Here is a 22,491-nt window from a genome sequence, read left to right as displayed (position 1 = left end):
TCAACAGTTGTTTTATGTGGATTATGTTACCTTCAGATAATCATAGAAACAGGCAACCACTACCCGTTCAAACAAACAAATTTACTACGAACCAAAAGTAAATTGGTCCAAAAATACTTGTAATTACTAACAGACAAAGGCTTATTTTACTTCTTACAAATAAATACCATTAATATTAAAGAGCACAATACATGAATAACAGTGCAACTGATAAAAAAGCACACAAATATGCATTCAAACTTACTGCTCTGAATGGTCGGAGATTGAAAAAGGAAAAAGAAAAAAATACTTCAAATACATCTGTAAACACGACATGCGTTTTTACATCAAAGCAGTGTAACCATCCAATACAGAATAAATTCACTGTTTCTTTCTTCACAGTTATATGGAAAAATCACGCGAAAAAATCAACAAAACACATACGGAAATTTGGTAATGTAACACTGCTAAAAATAGAACAAAAAAAACAAAACAGTATGCAATTTGGCTTATCGTCGAATTCGCTTCTCAGCTGGAAAATCACCCATTGGTGGTCCACGATGAAAACCTCCCGGTGGTCCACTTTGCATTCCAAAATTCCCAGGCCCCATCGGTCCCGGTCCTCGAAAACCTCCAGGACCGCCCGGAGCACCGAACGAAGGTGGCTGCAAGTATTAATATTATGAACAATATAGTGAAGTTCCATTAGTGGAAATATCAAAGGCGCAAGACCATTACAAATTACATATATCCTATATGCATTTTTACAACAATAACGTGAACTAAGCAGGAACTGGCTCTGTAATATAGAAAGTATGCGAATTTACCAAAACGATTTCAAGCAAATTAGTACCGATTAACTAGCATAAATATATAAAATTTTAAAGTGACATACCACTCCCTGCTGTGGTCCACCAGGTCTAGGTGCATCAGCACGAAATATTTGTAATAGTTTCTGGACGCCTTGTACAAGAGTTGGATCTATAAAATTTCAAAACAACGAACCGCTGCAATGAATACAAGACACGACAGTCTGCGCTTGCAGAAATTATTGAACAAACTCTTTCAGTTAAAAGTTCAAAAGAAAAAATTTTCATTACGAAAGAAAAAATTATATGGAATAAACTTTATTAAACGTATTTAATTTGTCTTTCTGAAAGAATTTTTCGGCACAATAAAATAAAGTAATTTAACACCATTTTCAAAGGATACCGAAAAAAAGAAATTTACCGGGACCGCCTCCTTGATTAACAGGTCCACCTTGCTGGAAGGGCGGTCCTCTTCCTGGATTGTCCATTTGTGGTGGCCCACCGCGTTGCATATCAGGTGGACCTCGACCCATCATTTCTTGTCCTCTTGGTCCCTCAGGTCCACCTTGTCCACTTGAGTTAAATGGCCCTCCTAAAGAGCATTGCAGTTCTATTATTCTATTACAGCAAACACTTTCTTTCAAAACATAATACTTTCTTCACAAAACACTCTGCATAGTATAAAAAATCCTGATCACAAGTGCAAAAATTTTTATAGACCAGAACAAGATAAACAATGCTATGTATACTTATTTTCTCAGGGATAAAGCTATGAAAGTTCTGCAGCTAATATGAAATCATTAGATAATTAAAAATAACATAGACAACAGGAAATAAAATAAATGACGAAAACAAAATTACTGTGTTGTGAGTGCGAGCCTCCTCCACCGGAACCAGTAACGAAAAATTCACGTGGTGGTGGCCCACCAGACATTCCACCCGGGCCATTTGCCATACCTTGTGGACCAGATGGTCCACCAGTTAAATTACCAAGCAAGGTAGGCATTTCACCACGACGTGCCGCTACCTGTGCCATACGTTCACGCTTTGCAGCTTCTAATCGCTCAAGCTCCTGCTGACGACGTGCGAGATCTATAATAAATCAGTCTACACAACGAAAATTCAGGCTATCAGTTTTGAACTTCATTTAAAAAATTTCGTATGAAATAAGAGTGGACATATGATAAGGAAGAATAACGTAGCAGCTAAATTATTTTGCTTAGTTAATAATTATATTATTTTAGCAACACTTTCATACACAGTTAGGTTCTGGTCATAAAAATAATCCATAAACAAAATACAGGAACAAAGTAGGTTAAATGAAACGGTTAGAAGTGCACTGTAGTGGAACAGTCTGGTACTAGTCTATACATACTCCCTTTCGTAAACATAATACGCTGTATAGTAATCACAACCCTGTTCTTTAAAACAAAAATTTCGAACTGATAAAAAAATTAATATCACGCAATCACTAGGGCAACCAAGAAGATAATACAAAAGTGATAGCATATCGCACATAATTTCAAATTGTATCAACCATGAATGAATAATAATTACTCCATAATATTAACTGATGGAGTGGGAAAGAAGGAATAGAAATTCAAAATGATATAAACGTCAACTAAAATCACAGCTTAAACTAAATAAGCGTTAAAAAGGAAAAATCCTAACATAGCCCAATGATTTTAAGTAGATATAACTCCCTCTGCCTTAGCGATTTACAGACACAGATGAAGAGCCTTGCAGCTCAATCGCAATTAGTAAATACAGTCAACGTGGTTTAACCACGTCAACATTTGAATATTTATCTTGAATGGTCACTGAACAACCACTTCAAAGCACCAATTTTTCCCTAGGCATTTGCAAGGAACTTCAAGAGTGCGAAAATAAACTTCAAGTTACTTTCATATGCAATAGGACTATGATATCTATAACTACAATAAAGTAGACCACAACGTCAGCATAAGCGTCGGTAAACAAACGTGATTATTGCTGAATAAACCGTTAACCTTTATCTTTAACACCTTTTACAAAAACGAAATAGAAGCTGAATGGAAGATGAAAAAATAGTGCTTCCTCTTCAGCAGTTATCTATTTAACGATATAGTTAAGAATGAATGGACTTTATCCATATATGGGATGTTTCGGACAACAAAAGGCCCTACGCATTAGATACAGTAGAATAAAATGATACCCGCATAATCAAAAATTAGTATTCCACTTTCGAATTTCTTGTGAAAAATTGCACTTAGTATTAAGATGATTTTCCAAAACCGATTCCACATCACTTGAAATATTTTTAAAAACAGCAAATACTCTATTTAAACTGAACTAAAAGGAAAGAAAAACCAAATTCAAAACAGAAACTAGATGAAAAATAACTTAAAGGATGTTCCAACTAAAGCAACAATCTTCCACATTGATGTAAAAGGAATACAACGCTGTAAAGCATGTACTTTACAGTGAGAGCGAAAAGTGAAAGAGTGTAAAAACCTTGCCTTCACGGAGCAACTGAGTTTGATAATCCTGGTAAGCGAGATCCATATCAGCTTCCAAGCGTCTACGAGCTTCCTTGAGCTCTTCTTCCAATTGAGCTCTACGCTGTCTTTCCACCTCATATAGCTCCTTCCATTTTAACCCGAATACGTATTCGAAGCTGTTTGCCGGTGGAAATCGTGGGCCCACTTCTCGTTCCCTACATAGTAACACTTGCGCTACACATATTCACTTTTCGCAACATTGCTATATTATTCACAACGCACTCTATTTTTTTACCAAATACTACCTAACTCACAAAACAGTCATACGTTCAATTAAAGCCAATAAACAACGATAACAATGATCGCCGTGTGGCACTTCCTTGGTAGCATTTTAACTTACGTGGTACTGCCCTTTTACACCATATTATGATCATTTTGGCTTTATGGGCAACAGCGATTTTACAATTTATTAAGTATTGGGATAGGTAAAATTTTACAAAAAATTGCGCATGGTCTCATCAGAAATATCTTAAGCGACACATTCCACATTTTCTGCAGCTATTCTAATTTCTGTATCAATAGCCAAAATATAACCCCACTACGGTTTTTATCCGAAACATCCAGTTTTATTTACTATCAGCTAATGGATACAGCTATGTCAAGGTGATGAACTTCAAAAATGAGTGTATTAAGACATAATGCAATTTCAAGGTTCTGTAAAATTCGAATCGTCTGATCCATTTATAAAAAACTAATTTGTCATAGCTGTACCCACTTTCCTCCCACCACTTTGATGATATTCTATTCTTCCTTCACATTACACACATCACTCAGACACAATCGAACCACACTTCCTCGCCCCGTCACAAAGTGTGAAAACAATTTTGATAATTCGCTAATAACTGAAATTAAGGGGTTCAAACATCATTGTGAAGCCTGAAATAACCATATTAAAACAATGAAAAAATTTCCTACACCACTGATTATATAATGTAAACAAACATTGCAAACGTTTCCCAGGAACGTTTCCAAGTCATAACTGTTAAAAGTATCACCGCACAACCTAACACCCACTACCTGACAATGGGCAAAACCACACTTTGATTGAGTTCATTTCGACGAGATAAGTAGCCATAAACAAAATTCATATAGTTATTTCTCAATAATACGACAAACCGATTGATACGTGCTGCCACTACAGATCAACTGGAGAGAAATAAAGGTTAATGCAAAAATGTAGGCTCAGTAAAAGTTTAATAGAATCGTTCCAGAAATTTCCATTTGAAATCAGCCGTGAGGAGTGGCGGGAAGTTATCAAACGATGGAAAGTTTTTCTTCCATTCCAACAAAATGGAAACAGTGAAATTATCAGGACATTCTTATTTTCTTCTATACATGCCCTTGCTTGATGCACTGAATATGCAAAAAGAAACTATTGTAGAGTGCCAATGAATGTCAAAAAACCTTCAGCTTTGAAGAAACCTAAACGTATTTCTCAAAATATTGCAAAACAATGTTTGTATCGCATAATGCTAAAATAAACTGAAATAGCACTTCTACAAACTCCTGAGACAGAGATAAAGCTGACTCAATTTCAATAACTCCACTCGTTGCTTAAGTTTATGGTTGGAACAATCCATTTGAAATCAATACGACCGTTAAGTAATAAATTATTAGTTTTCTGGATATTCCATGCAGTGCTGCTAGTCGAAGCGTAACTGCACGCTAGACATGGCTCAGCATCAGATCCTCGGGGGATGATACCGGTCTACTCATTTCTTAAATTTATCCACTTATTAAGCTATTAAAACAGACACCCATAATCAAGAAATATTTCATAACAAACTCAAGATTTCCAAAATTTCTTCAAAAAATATTTCTAAAAAGACCAAACTATGAACAAGGTAGTTAGCAACAATAAAAAATGAGCAATTTCTCCTGAGATTACAGTTTCTAAAAAACCCATGCACCTTTAGCTTTTCTCCAGAAAAAGAATAGTCCTCTACCTTCCATAACTTTTCACTAATCAATTATTGAAGAACTTTGAATACAGAAAATAATTTATAAAATCATTTCGGAGTAAATATCATCCATCCGATAATCTGGCTTGTTCCACTACTTTTTTAAATCACAACTTCCATTACCGTTTTTTGAAAACAGTAATAACAATGGGCTCGAGTGGGAGGATATAACCTTGAATTTCTACCTTTCAATCAGGACTCAACACGGTTGCTCTAAAATAAAGATATGCATAATTGTGGCTTGCTTAGTTTTTTTACTTGAAAAAAAAAAGAACCGAAGCAGATGAAGCATATATTCAAACTTATTCAAGAGAACCATACATCAGTTTTAATTTAAATCATGCTTCGAAAATTTCAATTAAACGAATACAGGTCCAGCCATCCTATGTAGATAGTCCATTAAGACTAAGCACAACAGTGCTTAATGGAATAATACTAAATCCCGCAATACTGTCGAGTCGTTTCCATAACAATTTCTGCCGCAAAATCGATTATCACGATTTATAAACAATGCAAAGTTCAAATCTAACTGTTGTCTTACTACCGGAAGGAGACAAGAGTGCGATTTACTTCTGCTTATTACAAACAGATTGAAATGATTTATATCTTCTGGAAGTACTGGATATATGGTAAGGAGTCAAGAAAGCCACATATATGCATATCTTCATGAATTCGAGCAAAACCATTACTGTTAAACGTCGAAATAATCAAAGAGTTTAATTAGTTAAAGAAACTGATTGCTTTTGTTCTAAAACGAAACTAAGAAATGAGAAAGAGTACTTTTGAAGCATTGCACTGCGTTGTATCATGCGTTCAGCGAGGCCATCGTCTTCATCGCGCGGTTCCAACATCTCAACAACTAACGGCTTCGGACTTCTGCAATGTGTTTTCAAAAATTTATTAACCAATAACATATATTTTTTCAAACCAGAAATACATAACTTCGAAATCTTCTCTCGACTACTTGAGTCGACAATATTAAACGATATATCAAGGCCGTGAAACACTTAGAACAATCCAAGAAAATGCAATCGTTTACCTTTAATCCGAATATTACTGCACCAATTATCTCATGTATAAATAGAAAGAAACTCACGCTGTCAATAAGAACACTTTTTCTCGTATCTGATGAAGTGCCTCATTAGCCGATGGCTTACGCTCGAATTCCACTATTCCTTCGCCGGTTGGTTTGCCCTTTTCATCAACTATATGAACTGCTCGTTCTACTTCACCAAATGCCGAAAACGCATGATAAAGCATTTCGTTCGATACAGTTGGTGAAAGTTCCTTTACTCTCAACGCTGCACCATGGACTGCAAATCGTACACGAACTGGACGACCATGTATTATTTTGCCGTCAATAGCTTCTTTAGCACTTTCTGCATGAGCTCGTGTATCCTGAAATAAATTTTGAAGATATACAGTATAACTTGTACAAAGGAAATAAAATGAAGATAAAACCAGAAGCGACATGCCAGAACTAACCAGTCGTAAAAATGCAAATCCTTTGCCACTCAAATAGCATTCTGCGATATCACCATGAGGTGCGAAGAGTTCCTTCAGCTCCTGCTCTTTCAAATCATTTGGCAAATTACCAACAAATAAACGGCATCGACCAGTGAACTTCTTTTTTGGCAAATCACTCATCAGATCGGTTTCACTGAACGCTTGCCCAGAAAGAACATTCATCGAAGACATCATATTCATTGGTCCTCGACCACCACCGCCACCTGGTCCCATCCCCATCCCACGATTTGGTTGTCCACCAGATGGACCTCCCATATTGCTCGACGAATTACTATATTGGTATTCGCTTGATCGGTGATGATGCCTTAATATTATTGCCATTAAAATCTGTTTCGGAAGACACCGTATGAATTCTAATATACCAGTAAATCACCATCGAGATCTTTTTCAGTAGTGGTAGAAAAAGATCTAAGGATAAGTAAATGATAACATGAAATGAAGAGGAAAAAGTGAAGATACGGTTAAATGTGTTCCTATTATGATTTCTCATATACTATGCACTGGGAATTTTGGAATCCATTATTCAGTCCTAATGTACGCAAAAACTGTGCGGATTCATCGTGCAATCAAAAGATTCACACATATGATATAGCATGCAGAAGCAAAAATGTATTTCCATCTATTCAGCTATCATTTGAATGTATGTGTCACAAATTCAGTTTTATTACGCTTTCATATGGATTTTATTAAACCTTCACACAATAGGTCAAATATGCTCAGCAATGAAACAAAATAAGCAAAAAAAAAACCTTTCGTTGGAAGATGTTCTGCCAGTACGATCACGCTCGTTCCTCTCTACCCGCTCCTCCTTAATGGCATTACGTGGACTTGCATTGCTGCCACTTCCTGGTCTCCCACCGCTCACACTATTCCTCTTTACATCACCATCGTTACGTCCTCGATCACTCATCCTGCAAGTATCCCTACCTTAAATCTACCTCACGTGTCCACCTCACACAAATTCCCCACGCGTCAACCCAACCATACCCGAACAACAGGACAACACCCAACTTCCCCTATGGTTCCGCAATGACCACCAAGCGATCAATAAGCAGAGAATAGTGTCAGAACACAGGAGATCACTACCACATGTAATAGCTCAAAATTTGCTTCCTTGAAATGTCGGGCAGTGTTGGGTAACTTAAACTGAGGGATCAGTGACAGGTGGGTACAGCATCGTAATCGGTTAAAAAACAGATTTTTTAGCCTTCCCTGGTCTTTTTGCGGTTATCTGGACAGACCGAGCTAATTCCTGCTTCTACTAATTTTTAATTCCCTGCTTAACCATTGCATGATGGAAATTTGCAGGTCGGATTACGAAGAAGCACTGCACTGCATGACTGATCGACTTATCGACGAAGCATCGGCAGAAATATTTAGCAGTGACGCTTCGTATTACTTCCTCCTTCTCCCAAGCTTAATTCCAGGTTTACTCTTTTAGAGCTATTTAGTACGTATCAGTTTTTTATGTAATCTCGTACTCTTGCTAACAATGCTTCACCAATGTTGTAAATCAGCCATTTGAGTTTTGTGCAGTTCTGTGAAAAAATCTGGAGAAAAGGAGATTTCATAGACATATCCTTCTCACTCACTTTATTGTTTAATTTTTCGATGTTGGTCTTTTTTGCATTCGCGAAATTGAAGCCTTCAATAAAATAACTAATCACTTCAGAAAAATACCTTAAAATTGGAATTTCAGCAATCCTAATTTTTAATTTCCTTATTTGGTTTGGATTCGAGTTTTTCATCAACAATTAGTCAATGTCAGATGACGATATCGGCTTATCTCACATCAACCTTTCCTGATCTCCCGATTGAAGTAAAAGATTACGTTGAAGGTGTCACTTATCATTCCATTCACCAAATTCAAAAATCAACTTTTTTTGTATCTACTTCTTTGTTTCTGTATCTTCAAAAATCAACTTTTCGTACTTCCATAAAAACAGGTACATTATATTTACAGCGATTTTAAGAGAAAATGCTGATGACTTGCTGTCGAAAGAAGATGTTGTTGAGGCTGTTGGTGTGCACATACAGAGTTCTGTAGAAGGGCTTAGCGATGAGGCTGTTGACCTTGTGTGTGAAAAGCTTGCTTTACTGCTTCATAATGGGTAAGTTTCGTTTTGCGATGATCGTATTATAAGTGCTTCAATTTGTTTCTAATTACAGTTTTTTGCATCCTGTTAGCATGCAAAATCTTTCAAATTTGATAACTGAATTCCAGAAAAAGTTTTGCTCAGCGATCAAATGAAATTGGTCAACGGCGCCTCGAGCATACTGTTGATATAAGTGCTCAACATTTTGATTCCGAGGATGTTACAGGCATATGGAAAGTTAGTACTCGAGACACACCTTCAGTAAGTTGCACAACATATTCGACTTCACAAAAGTGAGACGCAACGATCATGGAAATCATAACAGTGAAATGTTTTGCAGCAAGTAGATAAGAAGAAGCTTGAAAGGGCTGAAACACGGGCATTAGAAAAGGCCACAAAACGTGAAGTTGGTGATGGTCCAAAGATACAAAAAAAGAGATCAGCTGATCTTGTAGCTACAGCTTCACAGTCAACAAGTCGTCGTGATGGGAAATCTGATGCTTCTGGAGGTGGGAGTGTAATGGATGTACACCTTAATAATGTTGATATATCAATAGGGCCCAAGTAAGTTTTTGAAAACTTCTGAAATGAGAAGGTTATTGGTATCCAAATCGAAAGCTCATTCATCTAGATTCAATAAAAATAATTTACTTCTTTGTTCTTTCAATGAAATACAGCGGTCTCCTCAATTTTTTAGGCAGTTACTGTGTGGCGCTGATGTTGTTTTAACTTATGGTAGACGTTATGGTCTGGTTGGTCGAAATGGAGCTGGAAAATCTACTTTCCTGAAAATGATTTCTTCGTAAGATTTAGAATGAAACTTTTGTTTGTTACACAACAATCACTTAGTTATCGTTGCTATAACGGGTGAAGATTGTAGAATATTTCCACATTACTTTACTTAAGTGTACTCTGTACTAAGCGTAATATAATGTTAATATCTTTTTTTCAGGAAACAGCTGAAGATTCCCTCTAATATCAGCATGTTAAGTGTTGAACAGGAAGTAGAAGGTGATGATACAGAAGTAAGGCAATCTGTGCTACAGAGCGATACGCAGAGGATGGCACTGTTGCTCCGTGAAGAAAATTTGCAGAAACTGCTTAAAGAGTAAGTTTTGACATATCAATTCCTTACGTAATAAGATGAATAAGGAATGAGACATCTTAGATAATTTGAACTGTTTTTCATTTCACCTTCCTTGATGTCAACTTTGGAAATTAAGTTTTTAGAAAACTGGCGGATTTTTTCTTAGAAATCTTTTGGAAAATTTAAAGACTGATTCATGTTCCAGATCTCTTAGCGATGAAGATAAAGAGAAATATGGTATGGAACTGGGGAAAATTTACACAGAAATGGAAGAAGCCCAAATGGACAAAGCGCCCGCACGTGCTGCATCAATACTTTTTGGACTTGGTTTTACACCAGAAGAGCAGAAACAGCCCACGAAGTATCTGTTACTGTTTTTAATTTTTTTCTGGTAATTTTCTGCATAGCCTGTTTGATAAGCTTTATTGATAAACTTTCAATCTACAAATTGAAGGTTTTTTTTTTTATAAATGCATTCTTCAGAGAATTTTCGGGTGGTTGGCGGATGAGATTAGCTTTGGCAAAGGCTCTGTTCATGAGGTATGTTGCACTTAGAGAATTTAGAATTCTTTTGTCAAAAGAAAATTTTGTAATTTTATTTTATAATTTTGTTTTTTGCAGGCCTGACTTACTTTTGTTGGATGAACCAACAAATATGTTGGACATGAGAGCAATTATTTGGTTGGAAAATCACCTTCAGGTATTACTTAGATTTTTATAAATCCTGACTTCAGTTTTTTTTTTTTTTGTTTAATATAAACTTTGCTAAGATATTCATAAATTCTGGTAAGGTTTTTTGGAAAAAAAAAAAATAACACCAGATGTGCTTCAGTGAATTTCCGTTAACCAACATTCGGTCATGCTTTTAATAGATTTGATAATACAATTGATAAAATTCACAGTATTTTTATTTAATATAAATTATTCGCTACTGCTGATCTGTCTTAATGCAATAATTGCAGGAATGGGCTTCTACAGTTGTGATAGTTTCTCATGATCGCAATTTTTTGAACACTGTTTGCACGGATATTATACACTTGCATTCAAAGAGGCTAGATCAATATAAAGGTAATTATGCCGTTTTCGAGAAAACAATGAAAGAGAAATTAACGCAGCAAGAAAGGTTTGCTACTTTCTTGTTTTAGTATTTGTTTGTTTCATTTCATTAGTGCAAGCGGTTACATCTGTATATTTATATTTTAATTTTCTTGATAATTTTTCTAGTGCGATTCATGTATTTTGATGGACGTTTTCAGAGAATACGAAGCACAACAACAATTCCGTCAACATACTCAAGAATTTATCGATAAATTTCGATATAATGCTAAACGAGCATCGATGGTGCAAAGTCGTATCAAAATGCTTGAAAAATTGTAAATTAATTTTAAAAAAACTGCAGTTTTCCTTAATTTGCTGCGCTGAAACTCACAAATCAGCAACATTTTATGATTTAAAATTATATGTGGAAGAAAACATTAGTGTATAGTTTTGCTGTCACTGACTGCCAGCGCTGCAATGAATGATCCCCATTTCTCTTCGAAAATGTTTACAATTTATTTTTTTTTCAGACCAAAACTTAAACCTATTGTTTTGGAAAGTGAAGTGAAGTTGAGCTTTCCCGACTGCGAAGTATTAAATAATTTGGTACTACAGTTAGACGATGTCTCTTTTAGGTAATTTGAAATAAACCTGGATGGTTCCATTATTAAATTGCATAAATTTAAAATGTTGCTTGAAATATTTTCGAGATAAATTTTTGAAACTGTGATATAAATTGTGCATGGAATTTCTTACAACACTCGAATCATTTTTCTTCGTTTTTATCTCTATCATATTTCTCACATTTCTTAATCGAGAGTTGAGTGAAAGGATACGCATCCTTTGATGCTTGATATGTTTTATTATCTGGTCTGTATTTTAGGTATACATCAATTTCACCGATAATATTTAGTAAGCTGCAAATTGGTTCGTATGCAGATTCACGCATTTGCATTGTACGTTTGTTACTTTTGGCAAGCATTCAAAATTTCTGTAAGGCAGGTAAAAATTCCGGTTCAAATGAAAGAAGGATAGATGTTGATTCAGACTGATTATGTATTCAAGTTCAATTACAGGTTGGGGAAAATGGGGCTGGTAAAACGACACTGCTAAAATTGCTTCTTGGTGACTTACCGCCAACAAGTGGTTTCCGAAATGCCAATCGCCGCTTAAAAATAGGGTACTTTTCGCAACATCATGTTGACCAGCTTGACATGGATATATCCGGCATAGAAGTACTGGAGAAAAGATTTCCCGGTATTTTACTCTCATAATAATTTATTAAGGCACTCTTTATTCATTCCAGTTGAATAATTTTCTTCCTTTACTTTAAAGTTTTTTCTTTGATGCTTTTATTTATAGGTAAAAATCAAGAAGAATACAGAGCTGCTCTTGGTCGGTTTGGACTCTCTGGTGATTTAGCGCTGCAGTCGGTCGTAACTCTCTCTGGTGGACAGAAATCTCGTCTCGCTTTTGCGAGCATTGCTATGTCGAAGTAACTTTGCTTAAGTTTTGCAATCAATACTTTGCGGTGGCATGAGCTGTTCCTTTGCTCGAACTTTTGAGCTGTTTTTTTTTGGCAGAGTAGTAGGAGTTCTACCCTTTTTGCTTTATGCTTTAATTATTAATTCCTCATTGCAGTCCTAATTATTTGATCATGGATGAACCTACAAACCACCTGGATGTAGAAACGGTTGAAGCATTAGGTAGAGCGCTGAATTCGTTTAAGGTGAATATTTAATTATATTGCAAAAAGCAAACAAATTCATATTTGTGCTATTGCGATGTTTGCTTTCTGTAATTTAATCTACAATTATGTACGTACATTAGCACTTTTGCTCGCAACTACTAGTCTATATGATCAATTTGCAGGGAGGAGTACTGATCGTTTCTCATGACGAGAAACTTATTGATATGGTCTGTAAAGAACTATGGGTAGTCAAAGATCGCTCTGTGATAACATTAGAAGGAGGTCTAGAAGAATATAAGAAACATGTTATGACGCAGCTCGCCCTCTAATGAACTTTTCTTGCCGTAGTGCTTGTAAATTACTACATGCCTTGAATTGTTATATCTCCAGAAATAAATTGACGACGAATCCTTTCTGGCCGAATATACTTTGAGGTTACCACACACAAATGGTTAAGTCTGCTTGTTTAAAATTACAATAGCTGGGATAAAGTACTGCTTTCACGGCGTTTATTGGACATCATCTTTACTATCTTCGAATATATCGCCAAAAGTAAAAGAACTGTCTTATTATTAAGAACAGTTTATTTCTAAAATAATTCTTGTTTTATAAGCTGGAGATACTTCCTAAGTTCCATATTACTTTAAGTTACTCCTTTTTTTTGCATTTGGTTCGGGTTTTGTTCGACCTCTGTATATAGTTAGAGCTATTTTGGTTTTGTATTAACCTAACCTAGTCCTCATTTCTTGAACAAGTCACTACTACGACGCACCAAAGTCCATTAAAATCACAGAGTCGTAGATTGATTACAAAGCAACTATTTTAAGAAAGATTAAACAAGACAATAAAATTAGTGATGTAGGCGACGGCGATTTCATAATAAGCAACACCACTTCTTCCGTTTCATCTCACGTCGTTTCATTTTTGCGGCAAATACATCGGCTACAACATCACCGGGCACCTGTCAATATAATAAAAATAATCGCATGAAAGCGTTCAGCGCACCTCACTTCGTATAAATCACATGCCCTCTGGAGTAATTCAAATCGACACATTTCAAAGTATAGCAGACAGATCGAGGATCTAAATGTGCTTTCAGCTTAGTTATATCCTTGAAAGCTTGCTCAAAAGAAAATTTTTTTCAATTTCATATTTCCTATTTCATCAAGGAAGTCAAATATTTCATAAGTGATGTGAAGAGACAAAGTCAGGAGCAATTAGGACTTTGAGTACGGTACTCACCTGCGAGAAACGCAACTTTGACAGTTCTTCTCGTTTCATGGCGGAGAGTTTATCGATGAGTAGTGTCATGGTGGGGGAGTAACGATCATGCTCAGCGACGGCACATGCAATTTGGAATAACTTCACTCTGTCCAATGTATTCGCCTGCAGCGAATAAGCAAGATATTTTCATAGCCGAAAAGTTTTTGGATAGCAAAATAGGTGTGAACTGACAAAAGAATTCTATCACATTAAATTGTTCCTCGGCACCATCGAAAAGAAATTTCTCCAATTTAATCCGCGAAGAGTAATAAGTTATTTATTTGGAGCTATCTATTGCATTTATATGAGCTTCAAAACTTTTCATATTAGTTTTACCACTGGTTATTCTACCTATCGAAAAAAGGAAACACAGTCTGAAACGATGAACAAGGATTTTGATAGCTGAAGTTTTACTATATGTAACAGAACTTTCTTTCGAACATTTCCACCTCCAATTTACCTGTCTAGTAAAAGAAGAAACAAAGAATTTAAGAAATCAATTGAAATTTGGAGATTTTCCAACTCAAAAAAAAGAAGTTCTAATTAAGCTAAACCTAAATAGAAATGTACATAAAACAAAATAGAAAAACCTGTCTAACAATGACATCTTCACATTTCTCGATTACTGGCTTCATTCCAAAATAATGAGCCATTTTTAAAACAACAATGACGTTAGAAACTGCAATTGAAAATGTTCAATTCCCTCACAAAGATGCTGTTGTACAAGGATTGTATAAAGATTTCTGCCTAACCGATCGCATCTCTTGCAGTAACTTTGGAGCAAAAAATGAGAAACTACCGATTGATATATTATTAAGGACTGATACGCTTCACTTAAAACGAAATTTCACTTGAAGTGCATTTTTGTGTCAAGTCCAGAAACTACGTCAATTTCCCCAACCACTTCCAACTACCTATGCCTTGTTAACAGTTCCCATGAAAGTGAACATTATAATATTACTATTTATTTCGTTGCAAAACAGTTATGTTTGAAGTCATAACACTATCATGGGATAAAGAAGCTTAATTATCCTACTTTTATCAGACACAGCTTAATTATCCTACTTTTATCAGACATCTCTTTGCATCAAGCAGTTGAATCTATTATTTCAATTCTAACTGCAGTCACAAACGCAATTGTGACATAAGGGTAAGTGATAAAAGGAAAGTGATAAGAGTAATATGGCGAAAAATGGCATAAAATATGAAATATTTACAAACTACCACTGTCACCCAATACTGCATTATGCACACGATAGTAAGCACCATCATAGGAACACAATGATGACTTAAACTACAGCTACAGCTATCCATGTATTCTTGAAAATTTACATTTTACTATCCTTTTCAGCATTTCCAACATGTACCATTCACTAAAGAAATTACTAACAAAAGTGAAATCATTCAAATACAGTCCTTTTTTCTTTTCGCTTCTATCATGTTGAAATTCTTAGCTGAAATGAAATGAAAAGAACAAAACAAAAAAAAACAACTTGTTATGGGTTTGCGAGTGGGACAATAACACACAACTCTTAGTAATTCGATGAAATGATCGTAGCTCACTTCACTGCCAAGGGTTAATTCTTCACCCACATTTTTGCCAAAAAACATGGCGGCGAAAAAACTTGAAAATTCGGCAAGCCAACCAGGATTCACATATAATGAGCGTCCTAAAGAACGAAATCTTGAGATTTCAGATATCTTGTTTGCATCTCTCATTGATCGTATCAATTTTGGCCTATCAACTTATACTCTATTCTTTTCCAGAAAGATGAAAGTTATATCTACTGCTTCCCACAATGGCATACAAATTTCAAGATAAAAAAGAATCATAGATCTGATCTACTCCTTAGCTATCGAAAGAAAAGTGTGATAAGTGCAGACAGTCAGTATAATATAATATAATATAATATACAACGACTACCATCTCTCTCTTTTTCCCGTAATTGCATTACTAGGATTGCAAACTTGTTTACCTTCAATAATTACCCGAGCTGATCGAAGTGGTGTTGGAGCTAAGAAATCATCATAGACACACTTGGCCACTGTTGTCATCGTGGAATGAGTCGAGTTGGCCACTGAATACATCGTTACTTATCACCAGGACACCAATTACTCTTCACAAATGATTCCCTTTCCTTTCACTCTCACTTATCACAGTCTTCTGTAACAGCGTTTGTAATATATAAAGGTAAGGTAGAGTAGGGTAGGGCAGGCTAGGGTAGGGTAAGACAGACTGAATTTTTAAATCGCTTTTGACACGTGACTTGCATCTCATGCAACATCACGTCATATTGATTGCACTACTCGAAATGGAGATCACGCTGATTGGTCATTAGTGGGGGAGGGGCGATGACCCGAGGTAATCAAGATTTCGAACTGATTCTCTTATTTCACATTTAGCACTTTGCAAATCCTTGCCCAATCAATTCCCTCTCGTAGGCCATTAGACTGAGTACCAGTAACTTTGCGAGGTCGCGGAGTGACCCCGCAATGTCTCTGCCCTCCTTCCTGCTGCCTCTCCTCCGTCCCTCCTCTGCACCTCTCCCAGTACCACACCCTCTCCTCTTCTCTCTCGCCACCAGGAATCGCTCCCTCGGACTGTCCCAATCTATCGATCGAAAGATGCTACTTCCGACTGTCATTACAAATGAAGACGTGACCAGTCCGTAGTACATGCGTGTCTGTACGAATGTGTGTGTATGTGTCTGTCTGTCTGTATATGTAAATTCTCTTATCGATATGGTCATATTGCGTACGTGCGTCAGTTGCTCTCGTCCACCCTATCTGCCAACGATGGACTTCTTCGTTCAGAAGTGGTACGGTAAGAACGACAGCAATATCTCTTCTCTGTTCTCCAGCGCCAGTCATTTGCCACTCCAAAATCTTACGATGGGTCATAGGTCATAGATGATAAAAATATTCCAATTAAGTTTGGTCAGAACTCTTATCATTTATAGTTTGCTCCTGTTTTGGCTCGTTGTTAGTACGTGATCTTGATCTTTTATCGAAAGGAGGGATGGCTTATCTTCTTACGTGATTACAAGAAGGTAAGTGATGTCCACTATGTCTTCAAAGAAAATATATCACTTTCTTTAGAATCAGAAGAAGCCTTGACGCAATTTGGTTAATTTCAAAGTGTAAGTTATTAGCGCTTCCAGTGTGATCTCTCCTCTCTCTCTCTCTCTCTCTCTCTCGCTGATTTATTTACTTACTTCTCTATCTCATTTTTTTATTCTTTACCTTAGAGAATAACTGTTTAGTTAACTTTCCCTTAATCAATTTGCACATTACATTTACGGCTGTTAGTAAAGTTTATTTATCCGTTCGACTTACTTCTTTGAAAATGAGTGCATTTCAAGGGACAGTAAGGATGACAAATTCTCGGTAAGAGGGTAAAAAATATAGTAAAGGAGGAGATAACATTAAAGTAAGGAAGCGGATTCTGAAAATGGGAAATACAAAACGTAATCTTCCTTAGCTTCCCTGCATTTCTAAAAGGGAAACAGGTCACGTCAATTCCTCCCGCATTCCCGCGATCCACTAAATGTTTGCTAAATATTAGTGTCCTTCGATTAGCAATCAATAACAATTGCTGACCCTAAGGAGAGGAGAAAGTGTGTTGCGTAAAAAGAGCAGCGGGCGGTGACAAAGGCGGGAGCGGACCTCTCATTCCTTTGACAAAAGTTACGCAACATCTAGTTGATGATGTGTGCTGGATACGGTGGGTTTTGGCCAACTTCTGCTCTTCACTTCTAGGTCCATTTATTGATCGCTTCTCTCTCTCTTTCTGTTAACATACTGTTGAGGAAAAGGTGAAGTTGTGGTCATGAGATGAGGTAGACGTGGGATGAGACTAGAGATGAGTCTGGATCAAAAACGTGTCGCCACACGTAACGTAGAACTGGATTGAGATTCTGCTACCAGTTGGAAACAGTGATCATTTATTGTTTTAGCTAAATTAATCTGGATAGGAACCTGTCATATTAGGATAAAGTGTATGTGGATAGATATGGTAAATATCTATTTCCATGATTGATGTAATACTCTCTTGACTCCTCCCTGTATTCGTGCATGTATATTGTTACCCGTTGGGTAGATAAATATCATTTCTTCGGTAAAATTAGGAATTCCAAGCTCCTTCACTTCTCCTCTAGTATCAACTTCTTTGTACTTCTTCACTTCGAACGTTAAAATCGCGATTCATCCATATTGTTTAGCACGAATTTAAATGATATCCTAACTAAAGATGTCAACTTTTTCTGGTTCAAATCCAGTTTTTGTAAATTAGGATCCTCCAGGATGATGATGAGCCCAGCTTTCGCAACGACTTTGGCATATGATCCTAGCGGTAATCCATATCAAATGGCATATCCGACGGGTGCAACAATTTACCCGGCTGCGACCACACCCTTTCCAGTTGCTGCTGCAGCTGATCCTCGTACGTTTGAGATGATACCGCATCGGATTTTTGTTGGTGGATTTCCAGCCACTGCAAGTTTTCCTATCTTGATTGAATTTTTTTGATAATTTAGGGAGTATTTTTTTTTTCTCTTCTGTTGTGTGTCTATTTCTTTGCGAACTACCAATTTGATCCATTTAGCTTAATCAAGTTAAAAAATTCTTACATTCACTTAATTACTCATTTACTTAGCTATTTTGATATGCATTAAGCTAACCGATTTGCAGACTACGGAACTTGATTTGCGTTTGTTTTTCGAAAAATTTGGTCACGTTCGTGAAGCAAAAGTAATTCGTAGCAGTGAGGGAACATCCAAGGGATATGGTTTCATAACGTTTGATACAGAGGATGAAGCAAAAACTGTCATGCAAATTAGCGCGGTAAGACACTTTGGTATAAATCGTAATATATGTTCTACAAAAATTGATTTTCAAAGTAATTTGAGAATTCTAAACGAATACTCATGCACTATTAATATTGGCAGAACCAAGAAGCGGAAAAACTTGAATTCAAAGGGCGTCGATTAAATCTTGGACCGGCTATTCGCCGTATGATTCATGGTCCGCGTTTTACACCAGGTGATTTTAGTTTATATTAGTTGCGTATTATTGAAATTATCTCAAAATCATTCAAAATAAATTTTATTAATACAATTAAATAAGGTTATTTATTAATGGAAATTATAGAAACTGAAGCTGGGGGGAGTGTTGTTAATAGCTCTTATATAGTATCCTTTATCAGTAGAGGTCATCTGCGTCTGATAAAGAATGATGAACCTCGAAGTACTATCAAATTTTTTTTCACATTTTTATTCTTTTTTATATTACTGCAACAAATGTTGAGATAGCCGGTAGATTTCGCGATACCATACCCATGAATATGGTGCATCTATTATCAAATTTAAGTATAAATCATCAATGTAGGTTATCTGAAGCAATTTTGTCTTCAGAGTATGCTATCGCAACACCAACGGGACAACTGCTGACAACATCAGCATTTGGAGGGGTTACCTATGCAATCTCACAGTCACCATTTGTTGTGATGCCGCCACCAAATCAAGTGCAACCATTTGTCTACTCGCCAGTTTCTACTGTTGCACCAGCACAATACACACTCTCGAATACTGTAAGTCTTTTTCTTAGGGAAAATAAGAGAAGCATGGATGTTTCGTTAGTTTGACTTTGACAATTTTAGCACTATTAGCAATGTTTATTGTTTTCATTGTCAACTTTTTGTAGGATGCAGGAAATAATAGGGCGCAGCAATTCGTTGCAAACAACGGTACAGCACCGGTGGTGCTTGTACCAAATAGTGGTAATACGGTGAGTCCTCATGATTCTCCACGTACGAACGCTATAGGTGGACAACCGCAAGCAGTTAATGGTTCGGTACATATTCCAGCTGCTGGACAACCACAACAGCAACAGCAGCAGGCATATGTAAGCATGCAGCAAATAGCACAAGTAACTACTCAACCACTTACACCGGTTAGTATTATTTACAAATATAAAAAAAATTCCTGGAGAGACGAAATTTGCTTACAGTTTCTTGTCCATTTGTTTCAGATGACACCGTCGGTTGCTACACAGCGTGCAGCGCTCTTCCCACCAGCAGCTGCCTATTATGCTCCAACTGCGCCTGCTAACGATATGACTCATTACTCTCAAATGACAGCTCCAACATATTTCCTTGCTCCTGGTGGATATCAAACTGTTTGTGTTATTTGTTTTGATATTTAATCTTCTCTTCAGCATTGCATATTTAAGGTCCTGAATTATTCACATTGCTTATTAATATTTGCTAGAAACAGTAAAACTAAGAAATAAGTTGTATTTATAAAAGTGGAAGGAATGTTGCAATCATCGGAAAATGGCGAATAATGGGAGTAATAACAATTTACGGTAGTAATGCTTGGTTGTAAAATACAATTTATATAGCATATATTGTTTTAAAAAGAGAAAAATGCAACAGATTGATGGGAACGGACAAACTGCTGCGATGGCAATTCCTGCACCAAATCCGATTCAGTTGGTGCCGCAGCCGATAACACCACAAACTCCACAACCATGTTTCTATGAGGAAAGCATGATTGGTGGTTGGCAAAATCCAGTCGAAGTGCGTCTACTTTTGTGTTTTCATTTTAGATACTTTGAAGAAATTTTTTCAGTTATGGAGGAAGTTTTGAATTAATGAAGAATGCTAGTTATATTACAGTGCTAGTAATTGACTGAATTTTAGATTCGTTCTACAAGCACCCCTCGACGTAGCCCGATGAAGTCGGTCGTGTCACTTTCAAGTCAACTTGGTCAAGTTAATCTGCAACAGTACGGTAAGCACTTTCTTGATGGGCTATTGTTACCCATTTGCTCACTGTTCCACAAAGCTTTCGTGATGAGCCATTGTTATTATGTGCTGAATAGTCCGAAAAAGCAGATGTACAAATCGGTTTAGAAATAGCATTTCCCAATATGCAGTCATACTTATATTGAAGTAGAATTCCGTATTGTGATAATAATAAGGTGATGATAATGCGAACTTGCAGAACGCAAAGAATGTCAACAAGGTGGAAATGTCGCAGCTCCTACTAACAAGCAGTTTCCATGATATTAAATGCCAGTCAGCGAAAGCTGGGCATTTGCATGTACACTTATAAAAGTTCTTGCGACAAGTCGTATCTTGTCGTTTATTTATTTATTATGCATGATATTGTAATAATAGTTTTTTTTTTTTCTCCGTCCAGTCTGAGCACGTTTAACATGCTCAAATTCAGCTAAATCTTTGCACTCATTCCTTTTTACAAAGTCAGGTTGAGTTTCTCACCCGATTGACTGTTTTACTATTTCCCTGCATAATATCTTGTATCTGTAATATCTCTGATATTCAAAGTGACAACATTTTGTTACGATGTACATGACTTGAATTACTTTACTTTATTCTATAATTTATGACCTTTACAATTGTATTCGAAGTAAATATTGTTGAATGCTTGGTCATATTTTTGCAATACTGTTGTCATTTAAGTCCCTATTGGATGACTGACATTTGTATGTCTTCATCTCATTTCGGCATTAATTTTCTCTTTTCAATTATCTTCAAAGACTACATGGAAACTTAGCAGTCCAATTGCTTTTTAAAGTATTGAAGTAGCGGCATGTTTTATAGCACATGTTGTGTATGACTGCTTTTCTTTCTTTGCAAAAGTTTGTATTCTGTGAACAACATTTGTGTATGTCGTACTTTATGTTGTTTATGTAAGTTGAGAAAATTAATAAATGTTTTTTAGCAGTATTACTACAGAGAGAAAGTCAGTGCTAGTTTGGAAGTTTTCTTTCCAGTGTCGCTAATAGCAGAGTGCATGCATCATGTTGTGATTATCTGAAATAGTTTGGACATCATGGATTAGGCTGTATCAGTAGTCTCTTGTTCGTTCTGTAGAGGCGTGGAAGAAGGGTCATCTTTGTTGTGTGCAGAAGTTGATGACGTTACGTGTGAGTGAAGCCTGTTGCTTGGGACAGCGTGAAAGTAGTGTGAATTGATTTGGTTATGTGAATGCAGCGTAGTAGTAGTAGTAATGAAAAACGTGAAAAACCAGGTTACTTCAAAGATTAAGATATGATAAAGAGAGCAAGATTCTTTTATCAATTTTTTTTTGTATGATTCTTTTGACTTTCTACCATTTCAATAATGTCAGAAAAACCTAATTATAATATATAGAAATAAAATTGTGTCCTTTGATAAATGCTTCAATCCTATGTAAGAAATCATTTATCCAATATTCATTATCATTTAGCTGAGCTTATTTGCATTGCTACATATCGTTAACAAAGAATACCTATTGATTAGATTGTCTATATTTATCAGTTCCTTATTTAGTTGATCTCTTTTATTGTTTGACAGCCTATCATTAACTGTAAATTATATTTGAATTTGGCGAAGTTAAGTTCTTCGTTTAGCCGACCTCCTTCGTGACATGTCCTCTCCTTACTGTACTATGTAAGGAGTTATCCCTCGTCTGAGTTAGCAATTGGCATTACTTCTC

At 36.2% G+C, this 22,491-nt stretch overlaps 5 protein-coding genes across 10 annotated transcripts; 3 read left to right on the top strand and 2 right to left on the bottom strand.

Annotated features, from left to right (window-relative positions):
• Positions 1-488: 488 nt before the first annotated feature.
• On the bottom strand, positions 489-7,726 carry Bma-nono-1 (WD-repeat protein WDC146, putative; the record flags this gene model as incomplete). 4 transcript variants are annotated; one of them, XM_043077665.1, is made up of 9 exons in its annotated part: positions 489-644; positions 875-960; positions 1,210-1,380; positions 1,650-1,880; positions 3,353-3,483; positions 6,070-6,165; positions 6,386-6,687; positions 6,775-7,120; positions 7,566-7,726. In XM_043077665.1, 9 exons carry the CDS (start codon positions 7,724-7,726, stop codon positions 489-491), a joined length of 1,680 nt encoding a protein of 559 aa, XP_042933599.1. The 4 variants fall into 4 exon arrangements, with proteins under 4 accessions (XP_042933599.1, XP_042933598.1, XP_042933597.1 ...); XM_043077664.1 differs by having other exon boundaries at positions 1,677-1,880; XM_043077663.1 differs by having other exon boundaries at positions 3,287-3,483; positions 6,775-7,102; positions 7,602-7,726.
• Positions 6,097-6,291, top strand: Bm1662 (Uncharacterized protein; the record flags this gene model as incomplete). Its single annotated transcript, XM_043077667.1, has 1 exon — positions 6,097-6,291. One exon carries the CDS (start codon positions 6,097-6,099, stop codon positions 6,289-6,291), a length of 195 nt encoding a protein of 64 aa, XP_042933601.1.
• Positions 7,727-8,584: 858 nt separating the features above from the next.
• Positions 8,585-13,056, top strand: Bma-abcf-3 (ABC transporter family protein; the record flags this gene model as incomplete). The annotated part of the gene is made up of 17 exons (XM_043077662.1): positions 8,585-8,654; positions 8,780-8,927; positions 9,041-9,173; positions 9,253-9,476; positions 9,610-9,714; positions 9,865-10,020; positions 10,205-10,360; positions 10,483-10,539; positions 10,621-10,699; positions 10,962-11,122; positions 11,256-11,372; positions 11,568-11,672; positions 11,921-11,993; positions 12,114-12,294; positions 12,400-12,532; positions 12,679-12,766; positions 12,910-13,056. 17 exons carry the CDS (start codon positions 8,585-8,587, stop codon positions 13,054-13,056), a joined length of 2,133 nt encoding a protein of 710 aa, XP_042933596.1.
• A 545-nt stretch (positions 13,057-13,601) lies between these two features.
• Bma-cyk-7 (Uncharacterized protein) lies at positions 13,602-16,078 on the bottom strand (the record flags this gene model as incomplete). 3 transcript variants are annotated; one of them, XM_043077659.1, is made up of 5 exons in its annotated part: positions 13,602-13,688; positions 13,970-14,113; positions 14,581-14,669; positions 15,484-15,660; positions 15,967-16,078. In XM_043077659.1, 5 exons carry the CDS (start codon positions 16,076-16,078, stop codon positions 13,602-13,604), a joined length of 609 nt encoding a protein of 202 aa, XP_042933593.1. The 3 variants fall into 3 exon arrangements, with proteins under 3 accessions (XP_042933593.1, XP_042933594.1, XP_042933595.1); XM_043077660.1 differs by having other exon boundaries at positions 15,967-16,045; XM_043077661.1 differs by lacking the exon at positions 15,967-16,078 and having other exon boundaries at positions 15,484-15,601.
• Positions 16,079-18,298: 2,220 nt separating this feature from the next.
• Bma-daz-1 (DAZ protein 1., putative) lies at positions 18,299-21,056 on the top strand (the record flags this gene model as incomplete). The annotated part of the gene is made up of 9 exons (XM_043077658.1): positions 18,299-18,484; positions 18,680-18,832; positions 18,937-19,030; positions 19,402-19,577; positions 19,691-19,939; positions 20,018-20,164; positions 20,424-20,567; positions 20,691-20,781; positions 20,995-21,056. The coding sequence occupies 9 exons, from the start codon at positions 18,299-18,301 to the stop codon at positions 21,054-21,056; spliced, it is 1,302 nt and encodes a 433-aa protein (XP_042933592.1).
• Positions 21,057-22,491: the final 1,435 nt, after the last annotated feature.

Source organism: Brugia malayi, assembly GCF_000002995.4.
Source record: "Brugia malayi strain FR3 genome assembly, contig: Bm_v4_Chr1_scaffold_001, whole genome shotgun sequence".
Classification (NCBI taxonomy): Eukaryota; Metazoa; Nematoda; class Chromadorea; order Rhabditida; family Onchocercidae; genus Brugia; species Brugia malayi.
Note: the sequence above shows the minus strand (reverse complement) of the source record. Positions and strands in the feature narration are given on the sequence as shown.